At 40.4% G+C, this 20,582-nt stretch overlaps 1 protein-coding gene across 2 annotated transcripts in view; it reads right to left on the reverse strand.

Moving 5' to 3' along the window:
* The window catches only part of pcbp4 (poly(rC) binding protein 4), a 227,472-nt gene that overhangs the window by 55,891 nt on the left and 150,999 nt on the right, over window positions 1-20,582 (reverse strand). The window contains exons 8-9 of one of the 2 annotated variants that reach the window (XM_076267921.1): window positions 13,456-13,527; window positions 10,808-10,879 (exon numbers count right to left, since the gene is read on the reverse strand). In XM_076267921.1, the coding sequence (XP_076124036.1) occupies window positions 10,808-10,879; window positions 13,456-13,527 (144 nt within the window). Of the gene's footprint in view, window positions 1-10,807; window positions 10,880-13,437; window positions 13,528-20,582 lie in introns of both variants that reach the window. The other variant, XM_076267920.1, reaches the window with a different exon arrangement.

Here is a 20,582-nt window from a genome sequence, read left to right on the forward strand (position 1 = left end):
AATGCCTTGCCAGCACTAAGTGTAAAGGTCATGTAAAAAAAGAGGAGACAGCGCAAACCATGTTCATATAGGTCATTAAAAAAATAAATAAATAAAGTATTTCACCAATCCATTCAGCCCAGTCCTATACCCAGCTAGCTCCATTTGAACTTGGTCATGTGTACAGTTGTATAGATTATTACATTGAGAAACACACTTTCATACAGATATCATGCATATCCACGCAGCATTACTAATCAAGTTACTCATCGTTGCCCAGCAAGAAGTCCACAATCAATTCAATTGTATTGCCACGATCTGTGGAGCTTACAGACAACGTTATATTACTATAGGTTCTGTATGCTATTTAAAGCCGACCTAACGCTGAGTCCCTTCTAGACGGTGTGTTGCAATGCATTCTGGGTGCTGTGCTGTGATTCGACGGCTCGTCACCTGACCCACCAAACAACAACTCTCTGGGATGTGGCAAATATCGCGTAAAAACCTTGTTGCCGGAACAACAGGGAAAAGGCAACAGGATAGCAGCACGAAAGATACACAGGATACACACGGAATTTTGATGGACGTCCTTATCAGTCTATGGTCTAACTTATAAACGTGTCGGGTCAACGTCAACGATAAGTAAGTTAGGCTAACGTAAACGTTAGCTATTTGCTGTTGTCATATGCTAGTGCTATATGCTTTAGGCTACGTGATGGCCATTTATCACACTCATTTTAGGTACTACTTTTACGAGGTCTGTAGTTCTGTCAAAATGTATCTTATCTATGAACAGACTACATGATTATCTTCCTTAGACTTCGTAGATGTAGTTACTACAATTTGGAAGCGAATTTCGAAGTGTAAATATGGTTTTAGTGTGCAAACAGACCAACCGCGATTTTGCAATGAAGTGAATATGGAGCCTTTTATGTAGGACTACTAGGCTACTTTCACGAAGTCTGTAGTTCTGTCAAAATGTATCTTATCTATGAACAGACTACATGATCATCTTCCTTAGACTTCGTAGATGTAGTTACTACAATTTGGAAGCGAATTTCAAAGTGTAAATATGGTTTTAGTGTGCAAACAGACCAACCGCGATTTTGCAATGAAGTGAATATGGAGCCTTTTATGTAGGACTACTAGGCTACTTTCACGAAGTCTGTAGTTCTGTCAAAATGTATCTTATCTATGAACAGACTACATGATCATCTTCTTTAGACTTTGTAGATGTAGTTATTACAGTTTGGAAGCGAAATTCGAAGTGCAAATATGGTTTAAATGTGTAAACAAGATGCCTGATGTTTAATATATGTTAATGAATGAGCACAGTATTATTGTGTACAGTAATGGGCTATCAGTAGTATGTAAACAGTTCATGTGTTATGTGATTTACATAAACTAGTAAACAACAGAAATGTTAAAAGCTGGTATTGTGTTTCCTGAATTCTTACATTCAGGCATTCAAATGAAATGTAATTAAATAGCATATCAATCATGCAACAATGCAAAAACAATGAAACTAGTGTAGGCCTAATTATATTTTACATTAGTAAAGCAGTACTCTGATGTGCATGCTTTCACAAACTTTTGTGAACAATCTTAGCACTTTAAACATTGACTGTTTTGAAGTGCATGTAGGCAATATAGTATAAAAATAATAATAATAATTGTGATATCGTTACAATTTGATGGGGGGGTGGGAGGAGGGGTGGGTTCATGTAGGTGGGCCCTATGACCCCAAAGTATGCCTTGACTGGGCCTCAGGTCAAAGAAGTTTGAGAAAGGCTGATGTAGCCGACAAAGCAGCAAGGAGGCGTCGTGTGATCATTTAAACAAGTTTTAGGACAAGGTCGATGAGGGTGGGAAAAATCGTACATTTCTGTGCAAACTTTGCCCGCACTTCAGTCACATTCAGTCACATTGTCTTTTAAGAAAAGGCAGTCCATTTTTCGGTTCCAGCAGCCAACAACCTCAGAACTGACCCTTCAGGCCTCTCAGGAGGCCTGGCCTTCTAACCTAGTGACCACCATAGCAACCAGCATGATTGCCCTAGCAACCAGCATAGCAACCACTATATTTATGCGTTTTAGCTTATTGGATGTTGCGTTAATGCAGATAACTTTTGATCCGTGTGCCCGATTTTCATAAATGAGGTACCGTTGGAATCCTTGGATGAGGCCGAGTTCCGTGCCCCAGATCAAACCCACTCTTGCAGTTCCTCGGAACCGCAATTCTAGTTAATATTATTATTCCTGTCTCCCTAATTTTTTTCCAGCTCCTGTGCCTAGGCCCTTTGAGACAGAGACACCGTTCCAACTTTAAAACGTCCGGGCAGTAACGGTGTAACTTGCTCAAGAAGATGACGTCAAGTGGGCGTGTCGTTCGTCCGCCATATTGGATTGAATAGAAAGCGAAACTAAATTTTCACAGGTCACAAATTTGGTCCGAACGCCACGAAACTTGACGTACATTATCATTGGACCAAGCCTCACAAAAGTTACTAGAAGGATTTTTGAATTTCGAAAGCGTTTGCCCGTCACAGCCAAACGAAATCGGCGACGAAGCTCCGAAACAGGAAGTCGTCCATATCTCAGGAACACTGTCACATATCGATACCAAATTTTGTATATGAACTGGGGACTCCAGTGTGAGGCTGCATAAGCTAAAAAAAAAAAAAGAAATATTCCAAAAGTTTCCATCATTTGGCAAACCACCCACAGGTATTTGGTAACTCTCACCATTCACCTTTGCACCATTCACCTTCTATCACAACGCCTTCCAAGTATGCTCAATGTCTCTGGGTAGCCACAATGTCTCCAGGCAACCTTGCCCAATCATGAAATCCTTGCTCTGCCATGGGATAGTATGGACTTACGAACTGAAATAGCAAGGAGAACACTAGCTATATATAGCTTACATAATAAAGTTGTTTTCACATTGACGGTATTCAAATAAAAATGTTCCTTATTGTTAAATATCATGATGGGAGAGTATTATTAAAAATGTTACAAGTATGCAAATTCATATGTTTACGGGAAATTAGGTTTTACTGGGTTGTTTTGTTGTAAAGACATGCAAGGCATTCTGGGCCGTAATGAACAGTGGTTGGCAGCACTCCATAGGCTACGTATTAATATGAATAGGTGTTTCTGTAAACCTAGGGACAATAAACAGCTATCTCTGTTACAAAAACGAGCTGGTAATCGCTCATTGAAGAGGGAACTATGATAAAAAGATTGTTTTTCTAAAAGCATGGAGTTGACGAAAGAATAAGCAAGCAATGTCACTTTAATGTTAAATAGCCTAACGCTAGGTTGGCAACGTTGTATTACATTTCACTGAATACGTGTGAGCTTCACAAGTAAGGAAGGTGCAAATATTATGTAATTTATCATGGGAAACCTCCCGGGGCCCGTCGCTACCCCCGCAATGCAATTGCTGGAAAATTCTGTACAGGTCCTTTCTGACTACCGGCGTGCCTTTGACCAGGCCAAGGCTACAGCGCAGACGCTCACAAATTAATTGGGGGTTCAGAGTACATTTGAAAATGTTAGAGCACGGAGAGTGAAGCGAACTATCGATAGATGAGCGCTTAACCGATGCAGAGAAATTCTTCAAAGTGCAGGTATTTAATGCAACTCTGGACATCATAATCAGTCAGCTTTCCCAACGATTTGCAAGTATGCGGGAAACTTGTCATGTGTTTGAGTCTTTACGTCCTATGACCCTTCAACTCGCAGGAATGAACTGCTTGAAAAGGCAAGACGTTTGTCAGACCATTATAGCAGGGACATTGCACCGACATTCCCAACACAACTCCTCTCATTCAGGTCTTGCTTTAAAGAGATTTCACAGAAGTCATCTATTTTTCAACTTGCCAAAATGCTGGTGGTAGATTATGACAGTGTAACATCCACATTCGGGTAAGTGTGTACTGCTCTCATGTTGTTTCTGACATTGCCTGTGACTGTGGCAACAGCTGAGCGATCTTTTTCCAAACTCAAACTTATTAAGGAGCAGCATGGGGCAGGAGAGGCTCAGTGGGTTAGCTATCCTGTCCATTGAAAATACGAGAGCAAGAGCATTAAATATTGGGAACATCGTTAACGATTCAACGAAAGGCTCGTAAGATGGCCTTCTTCTAATGGCCTAATTCACGCATATTGGGGATTGTATGCATATGAATGATTTTATTTGGTTTCTGCACGGTTAAATAAGTTAGGCTACATTAAGTTTTGTTTCTGCGCAGTGCGAGTTTTTAAGCAAGCAACGCTTGCAGTTTCAGCAGAGGGTTGAAGAAGCGCATTGAGCGCATTGAGTGTTCCCATAATTCCATGCGAGTTGATGTTAATGCAGTAATATTAGATTACCATGGCCTGCAGGCTGTTAATAACACGAAGCACTTTAACCCTAAAAGTAGTACCTACTTCTGTTACAGTTTAAGGGAACTTGCATTGTAGGCATAACTAAGGGATGCAATAACACCACCAACAACCAAAACTAGCCTACTCATTGTCAACATGTACATGAAATGTAAATTTTCAAATTAAAATGTTTTCTTTGCAAACGTAGGCATAGGCGTATGGTGACAGATTAATTTAATAATGCTGCTGTGTGAATCACGGTAAGCGTGAATGAAGTGGCCACTTCTTAATGGGACCCACTGTATGGAAGTGGGCTAAGTAAAATAGAGATGTTTTAAATAAGATAAGGTTAATCAGAATTCTACGATATGCCCGCTTGACAACGGCAGAGATAGAACTGGCCTTTGGCCATAGCAACCATCCATTTAGAACGACTGGCCTTCATAGCAACCAAAGATCTGAGCTGTGTTGCAATGTGAGGCAAAGTCAGGGGCGCCTTAATACCACCCGAGGCCCCTGGGCTATATGTTTTTTAAGCCCCCCCCCCAACCGCAAATATTAATTATGATTAAATGATACCCGGCCCGCGATCTGACCCGACACATAGCGTGCGCTTTTGGTTAATAATATGCAGTGTAGCCTATTATTCAGCCTATGTAAAACCTTTACATAAACAGGAACAGAATGCCCTCGAATCACGTCAGCCTACCCATGACATCGCTTATCAAAAAGGCTAGCCTACTGCACAAAAATAAGCGTTGAACTTTTACAACACATGTTGTAGGCTAAGTTAAGATGGGTAGGCTACACATATGGACGTTTAAAAGCTTTTCAAAAGTGCGTGTTTGTCGTGTCGGGGGGTTCCCCAGGAGTTTTTTTTTTAATGCTGTCTACTTAACACACCAGTTTAACGCAGTTTGGGAGGGACAGAAATACTTTTAGCCTATAACAAGCTGGCTCATGTGACGTGAACATGGCTACCTTATGCATTATCACTACACTACATGGAGACATATCTCACGTTAACAAGGGAGACAACGTAACATAGACTATTATATGTGCGAATGGGTTAGCACAAGCTGTTGGTGAACGGAGATGCAGATCACTAATTCATGTCTTTGCGCCACAGCCCATGTTCTGCGTTCACTCCAATGACACAAGTGAAATACATGTTTTTAAAGCCGTTTCATTTCCAGGCTATTTGCTACGATATTTACCTGCTATGCCTTCTGTTTTCATGGACAGTTACAGGAATCCACGTCATTTGTTTATCGTTGCTTCAATCCTACCCACGTTATCTCCAGAGTTTGTATGATAAGTTTGTCAGTCAGTTTCAGCCTCTCCTCTAGCTCATCTACACCCGTTGGAATTTATTACGTTTTGTTACATTTTGTTACACTTTAGAATTGGAGAAGACAAAGGGGGCCTCTGCATGGATGTAAGAGCAGTACGATGTGCTCAATTATTTAGGCTAGCTCCAGAGTATAATGACGCAGCGAATACGGACACGCCGTTTATTATTATTGATTATCATTATTATTATTAGGAGGCCCCTCATTGGTCGAGGCCCCTGGGCTAAAGCCCAGGTAAGCCCCTGCATTAAGGCGCCAGTGGGCAAAGTATAGAAAGGTGATGAAACATACAGAGACAGGTCAAGAAATATAGTGCAGTGTAGACAGTAGTATACAGTTGATTTACAGACGGTGGTTTAGATTAATATGAAGTATTCCTTTATTCTGAGATAGGCTACATAGGCTCTCAAAACAACCCCAGGCTCACAAAACAATCCCAAACAGACATAAGGTCTTTATAGAGCAAATCTATATAGATTATTTGTCAAATAAACCAGTAAAACATAATTTGTGGGATGGAATATATAACATTCACACTCATAGCTCATATTTTTTTAAAATAAATCAGTGAAAAAGTATCCTGACAAACAAGCAGCTTTTTAATGCCTTGGTCATATTTCATAATTTCAATTCCTCTGTAGGTTACCTGATAGCCCAGTTTGAGAGGCGCAAGACGCGTGACATTATTTATTTTTTGCAGCCAATCACTGCTGTCATTTTATTTTATTGATTTGATCTCAGTCATAGAAGCTAAATTCGAAGGCAAGCCAAAGGTAAAATCCAACGAATCGCATTCAACCCGCAAGCCAATAGTTGAATAGCCCTCTCCTAGAGCTTTTGAGATATTGCCACTGCTCCAACATTGAAAGGCACTGTTACAATGCCTGGATCAAGCCAGGTTCAGCATAGCGTATGCCACTGTCCGCTCACGTTGCTGACCGGACCAGGGCAAGCACACTTTCGCAGTTCCCGCCGGAAATGCAGTCTAGTTTATGTGCATCTATTGTCCCATATGCGCAACACAAATAAAATTAACTCTTTCCCGACAGCCCATAGAGAAATCAGTATGTATGTACTGATGACGGAAATGAATAAAAGTATCATTTTTCTTCACTGAAACCCCGCAAAAACGTCTTTGTATGTCAATGAGTGTCTAAGCCAATCAAATAAATGGGTTTTCCTTGGATATGTGTTGAATTTTTGCTATTGGTTAGATTTTATATTTTGTGATTGGTTGTCAAGCGCTGATCGCGATATTTCAATATGGCGAGTAATGACAATCGACCGAGGTTCAGTGGTAGTAATGACATACTGTTCAGCTGTTTTTAAAAGTACATACGCCCATGTTGTCTAGTGATATGAAACTGTGTGGTGTGAGAGGGTAGGGGCCAAATCTGTAGTGTAACTCCGTGTGGGAGGTATCTGAATCTGTTGGGTCATTTTCAGCAACACTGACTCTGTTGGGTCATTTTAACTGTTCATCTGTTTTAACAGTCTAAACTGTGTTAACATGATTATTACACATTGACCAAAAAAAAAAACATGATTATTAACCAAAATAATATGTATGAGATGAAATTGTAAGTTATTTTTTTGATACAAATGTGATATTGCAACTAATTTTGATAATAAAACTATATAATGGTTATTTAGGCTCGTCTGTATACATATTTTCAAAATTAGTTATTTAAAGTTCCTTTCACCCAATTGCTACCAAACTTGGTATTTATTTAGCCAACAGGTAAATGCAACTTTCTGCTATTTCACTTTTTTTTATAACATGCTTTGTTGAAGCTGTAGAGCTTCACAAACTCAAAAAATGTGCCCGGAATATGCAAATTGTATGCTAATTGATGCTAATTAGCATATATAAATAATACATAATTGTCATGTCAAACATATATTTGTGTAGCCTAACTATCTGGCTTCAAGAGAAAATATATGGTTTCTTTGAGATATGCTTAGGTCACCCACAGCAGAATGAAATATCAAAGGAGTAATTTTTGGCCTATTTTGGCCCTGTCGGGAAAGAGTTAATCCACGACTTTACATTTTGCATACCAGTTGTATCTAAACCAACCAAAGCTTGACTAAAACATTGTAAAACCATTGACTTGTTTTAAATTAATTAAGAGACAGCTCCTCCTCGGATCCTGCTGAAAACTGCTGGTTTCATCTCATACACGCACGTAGCCTATTATGAACACACGTTTTTTTTTTTTTTTTTTATGTAGCCAGTAGCCACACCAAAAACAAATGCAGCTATATTTCACAACTTTTGCGGAGTAGGCCTACTGGGAAAGGCTGGCAAGCAAGCTGCTGACAGATATTACAGGTATTATAACTTATACAGATATTTTCTTCCCTAGGCTAGGCCAGCAACACACGGTGGAAAGATGCAAACAGATCAACTTAACATGTAGTATTTCCTCCTGATTGCGAAAACGTTTGTTTTCTTTTTCTGTCAGTCCGTGGTTCCTTCCTTCACAGCAAATTATCAGACGAGTGACAGAAGCACTGCGCATAATTTGACCAGCAGTCTTCGTGTCCATAGTTTGTGAAACCATGATGCCCAGCGCAACTCCAAAAAGGACAAATGAGCGTCCGGCTTAAAGGAATACGCCACCCCTAGGTGAAATTGGGTCTCTCCCCGCAGTCCCTAGAGTTGGATGAGTGAGCCAAAGCGTTTTATAGCCGACCCAGCCATTGTCCTAATCTAGAAACGGCCCGGTTAGCTTTAGCTTAGCGTAGTCGCTGTAATCCGGCGCTGCCAGCTAGCATGTCGTTGCAAAAGTGAATCAAATAACTCAAGATTTTTTATAATTATTTCTCGTAACCTGTACATTCACATCGAGTACAAATATCAATGCAAATTAACACGAAGGGATTTACTAGACCAATTTAGATTTGGAACTATTTTCGGGCATAGCACCGGCAAAGCACCGCTGCCAGGCGCAAAGACATCACGCAGCATCTGTAAACCCTCAACTTCCGGCAATACACCAGCATGACTACCAAGTTCTCTGCTACTAGGCTGACACTGACAGGTGGGCTTTCTCTAAGAGTTCTAATGCCGATGAATATGGAAGATTACACGATAGACGAAGATGATGACTTCGACTACCAAGATCCAAGACCCTACCTTTTCGAACCTGAGTTCACTGAAGAGAAGTTGCGAGCTTTGGATCTGGGAAGAGAGGACGTTGCGACTGGTCAAGGCGAGTCGGATGAGCGAACGAGAGCAAACACGAACAGGTGGTGTGAGTGTGGAGTGTGCCAACCCATGCCGACTGACAGGTAACGGTAAAAGGTAAAGTCGTCATATTGTCAATAGGGTGAAACGGCAGGCTAATGAAGTTATACAATAAAACTGGAAGCGACAATGTGAGTCAGACTGTTTCAGTTATAACGTTAGCAACGTATAACCTAAAGAAGGATAGAAATTATACTTACAGGCATGGATGATGAACACTGTTCTGCCTCTGTACTGAAAATGGATGGGACGGCCGTATCCTTCAGATGTAACAGCATTTTTCTCGTAGCATAGGGCTACTGCATTTTCTCTTTGTAGTCCTCCGGTTTGAAATGCTCCTCGCAAACACGATACTGATTGATTTTATCCACTGGAGTTGTTGCAGGAATGCCGAGGGCAGCAAGCCAAAGATTTCTTCGTTCCACTGGGTTTGGAATTCTGTGAAACATTATGTTCGTGTCCTCTGCTTGTTACCGCAGCCCTTCACACAGCAAGTAGCCATTTTTCCCCAGTAGATGTGAAACCAAAGTCCTTCGGTGAAACTAACTTCAAAATACTAACACTGGTGTATTGCGTGAAGTTGAGGGTTTTCAGATGCTGCGTGATGTCTTTGCGCCTGGCAGCGGTGCTTTGCCGGTGCTATGCCTGAAAATAGTTCCAAATCTAAATTGGTCTAGTAAATCCCTTCGTGTTAATTTGCATTGATATTTGTACTCGATGTGAATGTACAGGTTACGAGAAATAATTATAAAAAATCTTGAGTTATTTGATTCACTTTTGCAACGACATGCTAGCTGGCAGCGCCGGATTACAGCGACTACGCTAAGCTAAAGCTAACCGGGCCGTTTCTAGATTAGGACAATGGCTGGGTCGGCTATAAAACGCTTTGGCTCACTCATCCAACTCTAGGGACTGCGGGGAGAGACCCATTTTCACCTAGGGGTGGCGTATTCCTTTAAGGCAGCGCCGGACAGGGCTTTTAAAATCCATAGGCTATGTCCTGCCTAAATTCAAACGTATGGCCACCCTATCGCTAACTGGCTTACCAACTCTTTCTCCCGCTCATTCTACCACTCACGTAGGCTACCTGCGTATCTCTCAGTCCTCAGCTACACCACGAAAACGTCAGGGATATTTGTACATATTATTACCGTTTTCACACCTTTAACCACACCCGTGAAAAACATCTTCACTTTGCAACCACTACACTTCCTCCAGTAGCCTTATAGTCACTTATACAATTGCGTTTTGAATACACGAAAAACCGAATGGAGACATTTCACTCACTCTCTTGCACTCGCTGGCGGTCCCATACGCAAATGTAATACCTCCCTTTCAAAAATTCAAAACATCCCAGACAATTTAAGACTTTTTTAGGCCTTAAAAACTGAAAGGTGTACTTAAGACTTTTTAAGACTTTTTAAGAGATAGACAAAACCATATGTATATCTATGGACAAAACACTCACATCAAAGTAAGGTGACTTCTTCAGACTTGCGAGTGCTGTCAAATCGATCGTATGCGGTTTGCTCACATAGCCTAGTCGTGTGGTGGTGAAGTGCAGTCATGCTGCTTCCATGAGTGTAGGGTAGGTTCAGGTCTACATCCCGTAGTAGGCCTAGCCTATATTTTAATTTAACGTCTTTAATGGTAAGAGACCGCACAGGGATGGAAAATGAGCATTGTTTAAGATTAAATCACAATGCCACATATGGCAGACACCTTCAGATTTTTGTTTTTGTTTGTTTTTTGTTGGGCCCGTGACATCAGATTTAACAACCGAATAGAGTGATGCCTGCGAGATGCCTTACAGTGACAAATGTTTTTCTTCAAATTACTAACTATATACTCACTTGTTGCAGATCCAGACCCCCTTGAGTGACTGATAAAAGAGGATGTGACCCAAATTCAGAGCTTTCAAACACCTTGAAAGGAGAGAAGAGACAGGAATTACTGTCAGCAGACTGTGCCACTGTGTCACTAATAATATTATAACTATTGCATCATCGTACCAAATATGCATACATGGCCTTTCAAATACGCAACTACACTGATTCTGAAATACTGCATGGACAAGCTAGCCTCGTGAGACCATCCTGATCTTGCGAGCTTCAGGGTTTCACTCGCAGATCAGTCTGGATACTTTCCGTTAAAGAAAATTTGGAGCAGTTCACCAAACGAACGTCCAATCAGCGTTGGCTTTGAGGCGGGTTGAGGTGTGACGCAACGAACAACATGACGGCATCCACAGAGATGAGCATAGCTATCGCGCAAGTTTTATTCAAATTAGAAAGTATTCCTGGGTAAACTGTGAAGCTATGAGTCTCAGCCATGCAGCTGGGAGGAATGAACGACACAGACATCCTCCACGGCTGATTCCAGTTCATAATGGAGGAATATACTATCTTCAGAAGTGTAGGGCCTACCGTGAAAACTTGATGGGAATTGTCGTTGATTAGGTTCATAAATGGTAAGTTAAAACATCTTAACGTTTGTCACGTTACCTAACTTAATTGTATGTTAAACGGCATTAGAAGAATAGGCCTACTTTGTTCATCTAATTGGTTGATTTGGCCCGTCGATAACCAACAAAGGTGGTGATAGACAGATGGTTTATCCAATCAGCTAACCAGTATGTCCGCCCCTTCCCAAAAGTTCTTCAATGAAAAGTTCCCAGATGGATATGCGGAGCAAATCCATCTGGCGGAGTCAGGTTATGGACAAGCCACTTGATAGAACAGCTTTATGCAACAATATTCATATGCATAGGGACCTGACTTTCACACACAGAAGATTTACAGGTGCATATCAAAAAATTTGAATTTTTTGGGAAAAGTTCATTTTTTTCTGTCAGTAATCAATCAGTCAGTCAGTAATCAGAATCTCAAAATATTAGAATGAAGAGACTATACAGAATTGTCGGTTTCCTGAGCCTTTAATCTCTCAGTTTGGTTCAGTAAACACTACCACAAGCACGGGAAAGACTTGACAGTTGTCCAGAAGACACTCATTGACACCCTCCACAAGCAGAAGGTCATTGCTGAAAGGGCAGGCTGTTCACAGAGTGTTGTATCAAAACATGTTAATGGAATGTTGACAGGAAGGGTAAATTGTAGTAGGAAAAGGTGCACAAGCAACAGGGATGACCACAGCTTTGAGAGGATTGCCATGCAAAGCAGATACAAGAACTTGGGGGAACTGAGGCTGGAGTCAGTGCACCAAGAGCTACTACACACAGACATGTCCAGGAAATGAGATACAAGTGTTACATTCCTAGTATCAAGCTACTCCTGAACCAGAGACAGTGTTAGAAGCATCTTGCCTGGGCTAAGGATAAAAAGAACTGGACCATTGCTCAGTGGTCCAATGTCCTCTTTTCAGATGAAAATAAATTTTGCATTTCATTTGGAAATCAAGGCCAATCAAGGTCCCAAGAGTCTGGAGGAAGAGTGGAGAGGCACATACTCTAAATTGCTTGAAGTCCAGTGTGAAGTTTCCGCAGTCAGTTATGATTTGGGGTACCAAGTTATCTGCTGATGTTGGTCAACTGTGTTATATCAAGTCCAGAGTCAATGCAGCCGTTTACCAGGGAATGTTAGAGCACGTCATGCTTCCATCTGCTGGCAAGCTTTATGGAGATGCCAATTTCCTTTTCCAGCAGGACTTGGCACCTGCCCACAGTGTCCAAACTACTAGTAACTGGTTTGCTCACCATGGTATTACTGTGCTTGATTGACCAGCCAACTTGCCTGACCTGAGCCCCATAGAGAATCTATTTGCAAAAGGAGCCCAAAAAGTATTGAGTGCATAAATTAACTAGTTAGTCAGATTAGTTAATTTCTTTTGATTTACATGAGTTGTAAGCGTAATCATGAAGATTAAAATGAAAAGCGCTTAAAATATTTCACTTTATGTGTAATGCATCTAGGATATATGAAAGATTCACATTTTAAAACAAATTAAACTTTGAAACTTTTCAAAAATATTTATATATTTGAGATGCACCTGTATATGTGTGCTTTATCACTGTGTACCGGTACAGGTGGGAGCCTGGTAAATCTGGTACAGTTAAAAACATGATTTAAGTTTCACAGAACTCACATGCTAGCTCAGAGAAAATGGAGGAGGTGATTCATTTGCATTAATCTTTTTTTTTTTTAGTTTAGTGTTTATTGGATCATAAGAGCACATTTAGTTGTACCTTGAAAGGTAGGTAGGTATGCATAATGAATAAAGACATTAAAAATACAATATAATGTATATCCAGTAACATTATATAATACAATAACATCCTGTAAATCGTACCCCTGTCCCCAAACAGTTCTCTTGTATCATCTCTTTGATTTTTATGAATACAAGAATAGGACCCCTAACGTTACTCTGTTCATTGCTTGAGAGTGTGGGAATTGAGAGTGTGGGAATGTGATAGTGAATGCAATGTATGTAGAGCATAGATACATTACAATCACTAACATGGACAAACCTGGGTAAATCCGTGTACCTGATTTCCAGCAAGAAGCACTCCAGGTGTTGGGCTTGGTCTATATGGAATAGTAGCTCCTTTTGGGGGGGACTGGAAGACAAACACAAATCGAGAGATGAGCATAAAGAAAAAAAGTAGTGTATATGCAATGTTCTAGTGTATCTCTTAATTGGTCCCAGATTTCTCCTTTAATAGAATCATTTTGGTAACACTTCATTTTAGCAAACACATTTTAGCCATTAATACATAACTAATAATGTGTCAGGCCTGTATTAAGTGTCATTACACATTTATTAGGTCTTTATTCAACAACTTCTTATTCTTACTCAATAGGTGAATTATTCTTCGTAAATCCTGAATAAACAACTAGTTGGTCTTAATCTAAAGTTATTAATACGTAGTATGGATCAAAATAGAACAGATTTCTAATACATTGTCTTGTATAATATGTTATTGTTCTGTCACTATAAGTCATATATTCAACACAGTGAATTAGGAGTCTATAAACTCTCTATTTTGATCCATACTACATAATAATAACCTTACATCAAGATTGTTCAGTTACATTGTGTTCCTTAAACGTCTGTATATAAATTCATATAATCACAACAAATACTAAGAACATACTAAGGCTAACCGCTCAATTCACACCAAAGATTCGCAGTGTTGGGGAGTAACGGAATACATGTAGGCCTACCGGCGTTACGTATTCAGAATACAAATTATGAGTAACTGTATTCCGATACAGTTACAAGTTAAATAGTTGGTATTTAGAATACAGTTACATTGTTGAAATCAATGGATTACATGACAATACTTCTGTTTCATAAGTTTGTTCACTCTCTAAATAAATTAAAGCAACTCCATTTCCCAGAAGCTCCTGAAAGCAATCTATGATGAAATTGTTTACATGTTTAAATCCAAGCCCCGCCGCCTTGCACTAGCCTCAAAACGCAGCCAGCGTGCATTATGGACGCGTCATCGGAGACCCTGAAATGACTGTTTGCACAGCAAATTAGAAGTAAAGTAAGTGGAGGTAACTTCTGTTCCTCACTGATCGTTGTTTCTGATGTCTGTTCAAAGGATATTTTCCCAAGTATTAAAGTGGAAATGAAGCAGTGAGAACTGTGACCATTTTTTGGTTGCTTTTTCATTTTTGAAGATACATGGATTTTCATTAAAGGGACACCAGGCAAGCCTGATGCTTTTTCTCTACGAAACTCCCCCTCGCTCGGTCTGAAGCTCTTTTCCTTTTCTTTGCATCTTCTGTCAAGGGTTTTCGCTGCTTGTTCGCCGGCTCTGCCATTATACACACATTTGCAACAATCGCTAGCGTTTCGTTAGCCTCCCTCTGTGCTGTGGATGCAGGATGGAAACTGAAACTGCTTCTATCGCCGGGTACGATACACTGAACTTGCAAGTGGGATATTCTTCCTACAGGCAGTAGGGGCGGGCGAGAGAGTCTTCATTCGCCCTGTAATGAGTCATTTAACCATATACGGACTTACGAAGATGAGTAATTAACACGAAAACGTTGCCTGGTGTCCCTTTAAACCTGAAATTCAAGTAGTTTCACTGGAAAATGACATGTCAATAACGACTTTCGCCACTGGGGCGCGGACATGTTTTAAAAATGCAGGCGCTACGTCATCAGAATGGTTAGCGTTTGTTCGTGGATGTTTTATCCATTAGCGGACGTTCACATTATTTCAATATGCCTACGCAAATTCTGTTTATGTTTGTTTTTGTGTTTGTACAAGAACAAGGGCCGCTGTAATGTAGCCCGTAGGCCTATCAGAGACAGTACTTAATTAGATTTAACTTCAGTCGCAATGTGTTTGGATGTTCTCGCACAACTTGTGGATTACCGCGACCTGAAAATGCAGTTGCATCGTTGATGAATTGGTGAATAAACTCGGGGGAGCGAACTTCTCATGTGTGAGTAAGAGGTTTCTTTTTGTGATTGATTAGTATCAATGATTGCATTTGTTTCACTCAAGTAGTAGTGGAAACTATTTACAGAGACTTGCGAACCTGGTGAGAACCTGTTGTGGGTACGCTAGCCTACGTCTGACTTGTGTAGCTTCTAGGCTAGTACTCTGCAGTAGCCTAGGTCTGTGATTGTGACAGGCATGGTTTTGTGGGTAGACGTTGTTTATGGACTGTAAGGCGTCTGAGTTTTATTTGTTTATGTAAGCTAACATAAAATAACATGCTGTTCAATTTAAGTAAATAAATGCACGGATGTGCCGGTTGTAGCAACCATAGATTTTAGGGTTCATGCTAGTTACAGTATGTGCTTGTTATGTTATGCTATGCTAGTACTGTATCGCAGCTTCTACCATGATAATACATTGCAGAACAACTGAGTATGGGTGTAAAAATTAGTGTAGTCTCAGGTGATCAGTGTAGTCCCCTAGCCTACCCCCTCTGCACAACCTATCAAGAGTGTGTTAGTTGGTTAACTGCTGTTTATTGGGCGTTCCAGTGTTTCGGCTCGGATGTCCCTCAGCGACCGCATTGCAACCTCCAACGTCTCGCTTTAATGACAGCATTTGGTACGTAGGATTGGACGTGATATATCTGTTATTTTGGATGAGATGTCCCAGGTTCATTTCCTGGCAGCAGACACTCTCCATGTGTGCCATGTCAGTGAACATAGGGACACAACCCCCACATAAGCACCACCGATTGTTTTCTGTGCGCTCAGATACACCTCTCTCTCTCGATCATCTATTTCTCCTCCATAGTCAGGCTCTGGGGGCACTAAAACTCCCACTGCACTTACTGGCTCAAAAGCATAGGCAATTGGATGCCTGTCCTCATTGGTGGGTCTATCCCATTCGTCCATATCCATTTTGTTGAGGCAGTAAGCTAACTGTGAGGCTATGACAGTCGCTGGTAGACAGTAAAAGCCGCTATGTAAACAGCATAGAATGTTGTACCAACCATTCTTGTGATGTCATCATTTTCTGAAAACAAAGATGGCGGTGCACAGCTGAAATTAATGCAACTTGTTTGTGCTTTATTCTGAATAACGGGTCATATTTCTGACTTTATTTGTATTTAAGGTATATTTAAATATTTAACTAGTGCTATAGACATCTGTTTTATTTGACTGCTTCATTTCCACTTTAATAGCTCAGGCTACTTCGGCCAATCGGTTACACAGTTTGCTAAGTAATAGGCCTAAGCAAAGCCTAGTTCAGACCTACAATAAAACCAATCTCTAAAATAGGCACTGCATTCTATGTTTTTTATTCTAACTTAAAATAGCTTTATGGATTATTATTTTTTCTAATTAGATCTACATTTACATTTTAAAATGAATTATATGGTGCAGCCTCTGAAGAATTATTCTTGTTCCTGTTTAGTAGGCCTAAGCCTACACTTATAAAATGCAATTCAATGCAGGAGTAATCTAAGTATTCAGAATACGTTACTCAGATTGAGTAACGTAACGGAATACGTTACAGATTACATTTTTGGGCATGTATTCTGTAACGGAATACGTTTTGAAAGTAACCCTCCCAACACTGAAGATTCGCAACGAGATGAGCTGCAACATTCTATAAACCAGCAACTTGCTGCAGCATTCTAAAACCTTGCAACTGCGACTAGACATGGTGAATGTTTTGCGATGGCTTGCAACAACTGGCAACGACGTGCAACATTTAATTCACACCGCTGCAACTCCTTTCTGCAATGGTTTCGTCTCACCACTTTGCTGTGAAATGGGCTTTAGAGTCCACATCAACGGGGCCTAACCATTTGTCAGCAGAGCCTATACTACCGCAACAACTTGCTGCGTTAGCCTCAAAATGTATTATTAGGGGTCCGAGCAGCGTAGCTGCAGGACCCCTATTGTTTCTGTACCGTTCATTTTTCGCCAAAATTCTGTAAAAGTCATACTGCAGCCTAAACAGTAACTCCCCGTTCGAAGTTCGAATCCCCGTTAAAGCTTTAGGGTTAAGCTGCACATGCTATTGGTTATTGAAGATTCACACCTTTGAACAGCACCTGAATGACATCAGGCAATCAACATTCACACTCATTAGTTGCCAAGAATCAGAATGCCGAGAGACATGGGCAACATCCGGCCCGTGGGCTTTCCCTGACCGGCCTGCGTAAGGTCTGTGAAAAAACAATAGTCAAGAGCCTAGCATAGAGATAATGCACGCAAATCAATATCGTTGCTTTTATTTTGAAAGCGACTGCTATTTGTACGCCCATAAATTTGTGCGTGGATGCATACGACGACGTAAACACCCCCACTGATGTGCTGGTGAATAGAATTTATGCTTCTGCGTCGACACAATGCAGTTGCCTTTACGTCGGTGTAAACCTTTCAAAGTTTTGTGTCTCTTGTGTCTGCATCGCTCACCACCGCAAAGGTTGTTAGAATGTCGAACTCCTACTGCTGCTCGTTGGCGATACGAAGTGTTAATTTCAAAACGTTACTGGCAGAGACAGTTTACAATCGGATAACCCCGTCATTGTAACCAAAATATGTCTGAGTTTATTTGCAAAGCTTATGTTAGCGAACTAGTATGATGCTACTACCCACAGGTTGCTTGAAGCAGCCGGCTCAACACACAGGGCGAGTTGACCAATCACAGTTTTGTACATAAAGTTAAAGCAAAAACATAGCCTACATTTTAAAAATAGTTTTCTTTGTGCATGTTGATTAACTAATGACAGCCTACAGTCTGCTCCACATTTTCAGTCTAATTCTGCAAAGAGTTAATTTAATGATGGCAATGATTTAATGATGAAATATTGCTGAGTGTTGATGAAATGGGAAATGGTGGCACAGGGTTATGGTTGTACTGACTCCTTCACATTTTCATAACCTAGCCTAATTATATAGATATTGTAGTACTTTTTTATATCAGTCTTTGAAAACTGAAAAAAAAAAATTCAATGTCAAAACATCATTTTCGAGAATGAGGATTAAATAGCCTACTGGACATAGATTAAATATTGCTGTTTTTCCTTTGTCACATTTTCATCTGTTCTTACGAGTAGTAAACAAAACCATATGATTTACTTAATGTTATACAAGAACAGAATAGAATTGAACAGAATTGAGTTCAGACTTAAGTTCGGTATTTTGGGTCCGGCCCTCCTCAACAGTCCTAGTTCGTCATGTGGCCCCTTGGGGAAATTAGTTGCCCACCCCTGGTCTATGGCATTTAGGGGAACTTCTTTGTTTACTATTTTTCCTTCATCATTAACTCTATCATATTTATATTTCATCCATTAGTGTTCTTCTCTACAAATGTCTAATTGCCCCAGAATTTCAAAAAGTTTTCAGGTGTACTCTTTCAGGAAAGCCCTTCATTTTATTGTCAAATGTATGCTTGGAGTTTTTCTTGTGTGTTTACCAACTAACATTTTCACCATGTGAATCTCACTGCCCAGTGTGTATGATTGTCAGTGGCTCAGTGGGAAAATGCCTTGTACTGACATCAGGCAATCAACATTCACACTCATCAGTTGCCAAGAATCAGAATGCAGACACTCTATGACATTTAGGGGAACTTCATTGTTTACTATTTTTCCTTAATCATTACGTCTATCCATTAGTGTTCATCTCTACTAATGTCTAATTGCCCCAGAATTTCAAAAAGTCTTCAGGTGTACTCTTTTAGGAAAGCCCTTCATTTTATTGTCAAATGTATGCTTGGAGTTTTTCTTGTTGTGTGTTTACACATTTTGTGTTCATGTGACTGGCCAACATGTAGGATTGACAGTGGCTCAGTAGGATAATGCCTTGTACTGGTGATCCTTAGGTTGAGAGTTCAAATCCCACTTGAAGCGTTAGTGTTCGAATGCTGTTGGGTTGTGGAGGTTAGCATACTAGAATATAATGTTGTTGGGTTGTGGAGGTTAGCACACTATAACATTACAGCTACCTGTCAATATGGACTTTTACTGTAGTGCAAGGCAAGTATAACTGTATAATTATAGGCTGTTTATCTTATTGACTCCAACACAGAACCCACCCCCCGTTGGTGAAAAGACTCCCTAAGTTTTTATATATATATATAATTATTTTTATTATATTGTTTCTCATTTTCGAATGTACCACGCCCAGTTTACCGTCTGGAAAACCCTGTAGCTCCGGAGCAGGGGCTCAGACCAGGATAAATTGTTTGCTCGCCCCCTCAGTTCACTCTTTTGTTCATCTCAACCCAGCACTCCAGTGTGTCCTGCTTTGTGTGCGTCTTTGAGTTAACATAAGTCATCACTTTAATGACCCTCACTATGACTTTTGTGATGTTTATCAGTTTGTAGAGTAGCTCTGCCATCATGTGTAAAGTTAAGGTCTTTGTTTGTTGGTTTGGTGTGTTGGAGTCCCATGTGAGAGATGATTAGATGATGTTGGTTGACTTGGGATGTCAAGTATTGTTTAGTTGTATCTTATATAGCCATATGATTTCAGTTTATTGTTGTGAGTTGGGATCTATACTGATTTACCCCATTTCACTGATTACTCCATTTTCTGTTTGTTTCCTCTTTGATGCAGCACACATACAAGTAAAGAACAAAAGAACAGATGAATTGAAACTCAAATAAAGTTCACTTGTGTTGCACCGAAACCTGCCATCTCTGTGTCATCACTCCATACCATTGAGCCTTCTGACCGAGGCTCTGCCTGCTCGCCACACACTCACTCTACCTCAACCCACATCGCCCCCTACAGTTCCTTCAGTTGGGTTGTGGAGGTTAGCATACTAGAATAGAATACTGTTAGAATGCTGTTGGGTTGTGGAGGTTAGCACACTATAACGTTACAGCTACTAGTCAGGACTTGTCGTGCAAGGCAAGTATGACTGTATAAGCTGTTCATCTTATTGACTCCAACACAGAACCCACCCCCACCCCCCATCACCTACCACCACAAATACAATTAAATTCTGTGGGAAACACTGCCTACCCTCCATCTTATCCACGACAAATGCATAGTCCTGTAGAATAGAGTATTGTTAGAATAATATTGGGTTGTAGAGATTAGCACACTAGAATAGATTATTGTTAGAATACTATTGGGTTGTGGAGATTACCACACTAGAGTAGAGCACTGTTAGAATACTGTTGGGTTGTGGAGGTAAGCACACTAGAATGTTACAGCACAGGGT

The sequence above is a fragment of the Alosa pseudoharengus genome, unplaced genomic scaffold (genome assembly GCF_046254945.1).
Source record: "Alosa pseudoharengus isolate Yale_2024_CS ecotype anadromous, Long Island Sound unplaced genomic scaffold, YU_APseudo_1.1 YU_APseudo_1.1_scf_5, whole genome shotgun sequence".
NCBI classification, from domain to species: domain Eukaryota; kingdom Metazoa; phylum Chordata; class Actinopteri; order Clupeiformes; family Clupeidae; genus Alosa; species Alosa pseudoharengus.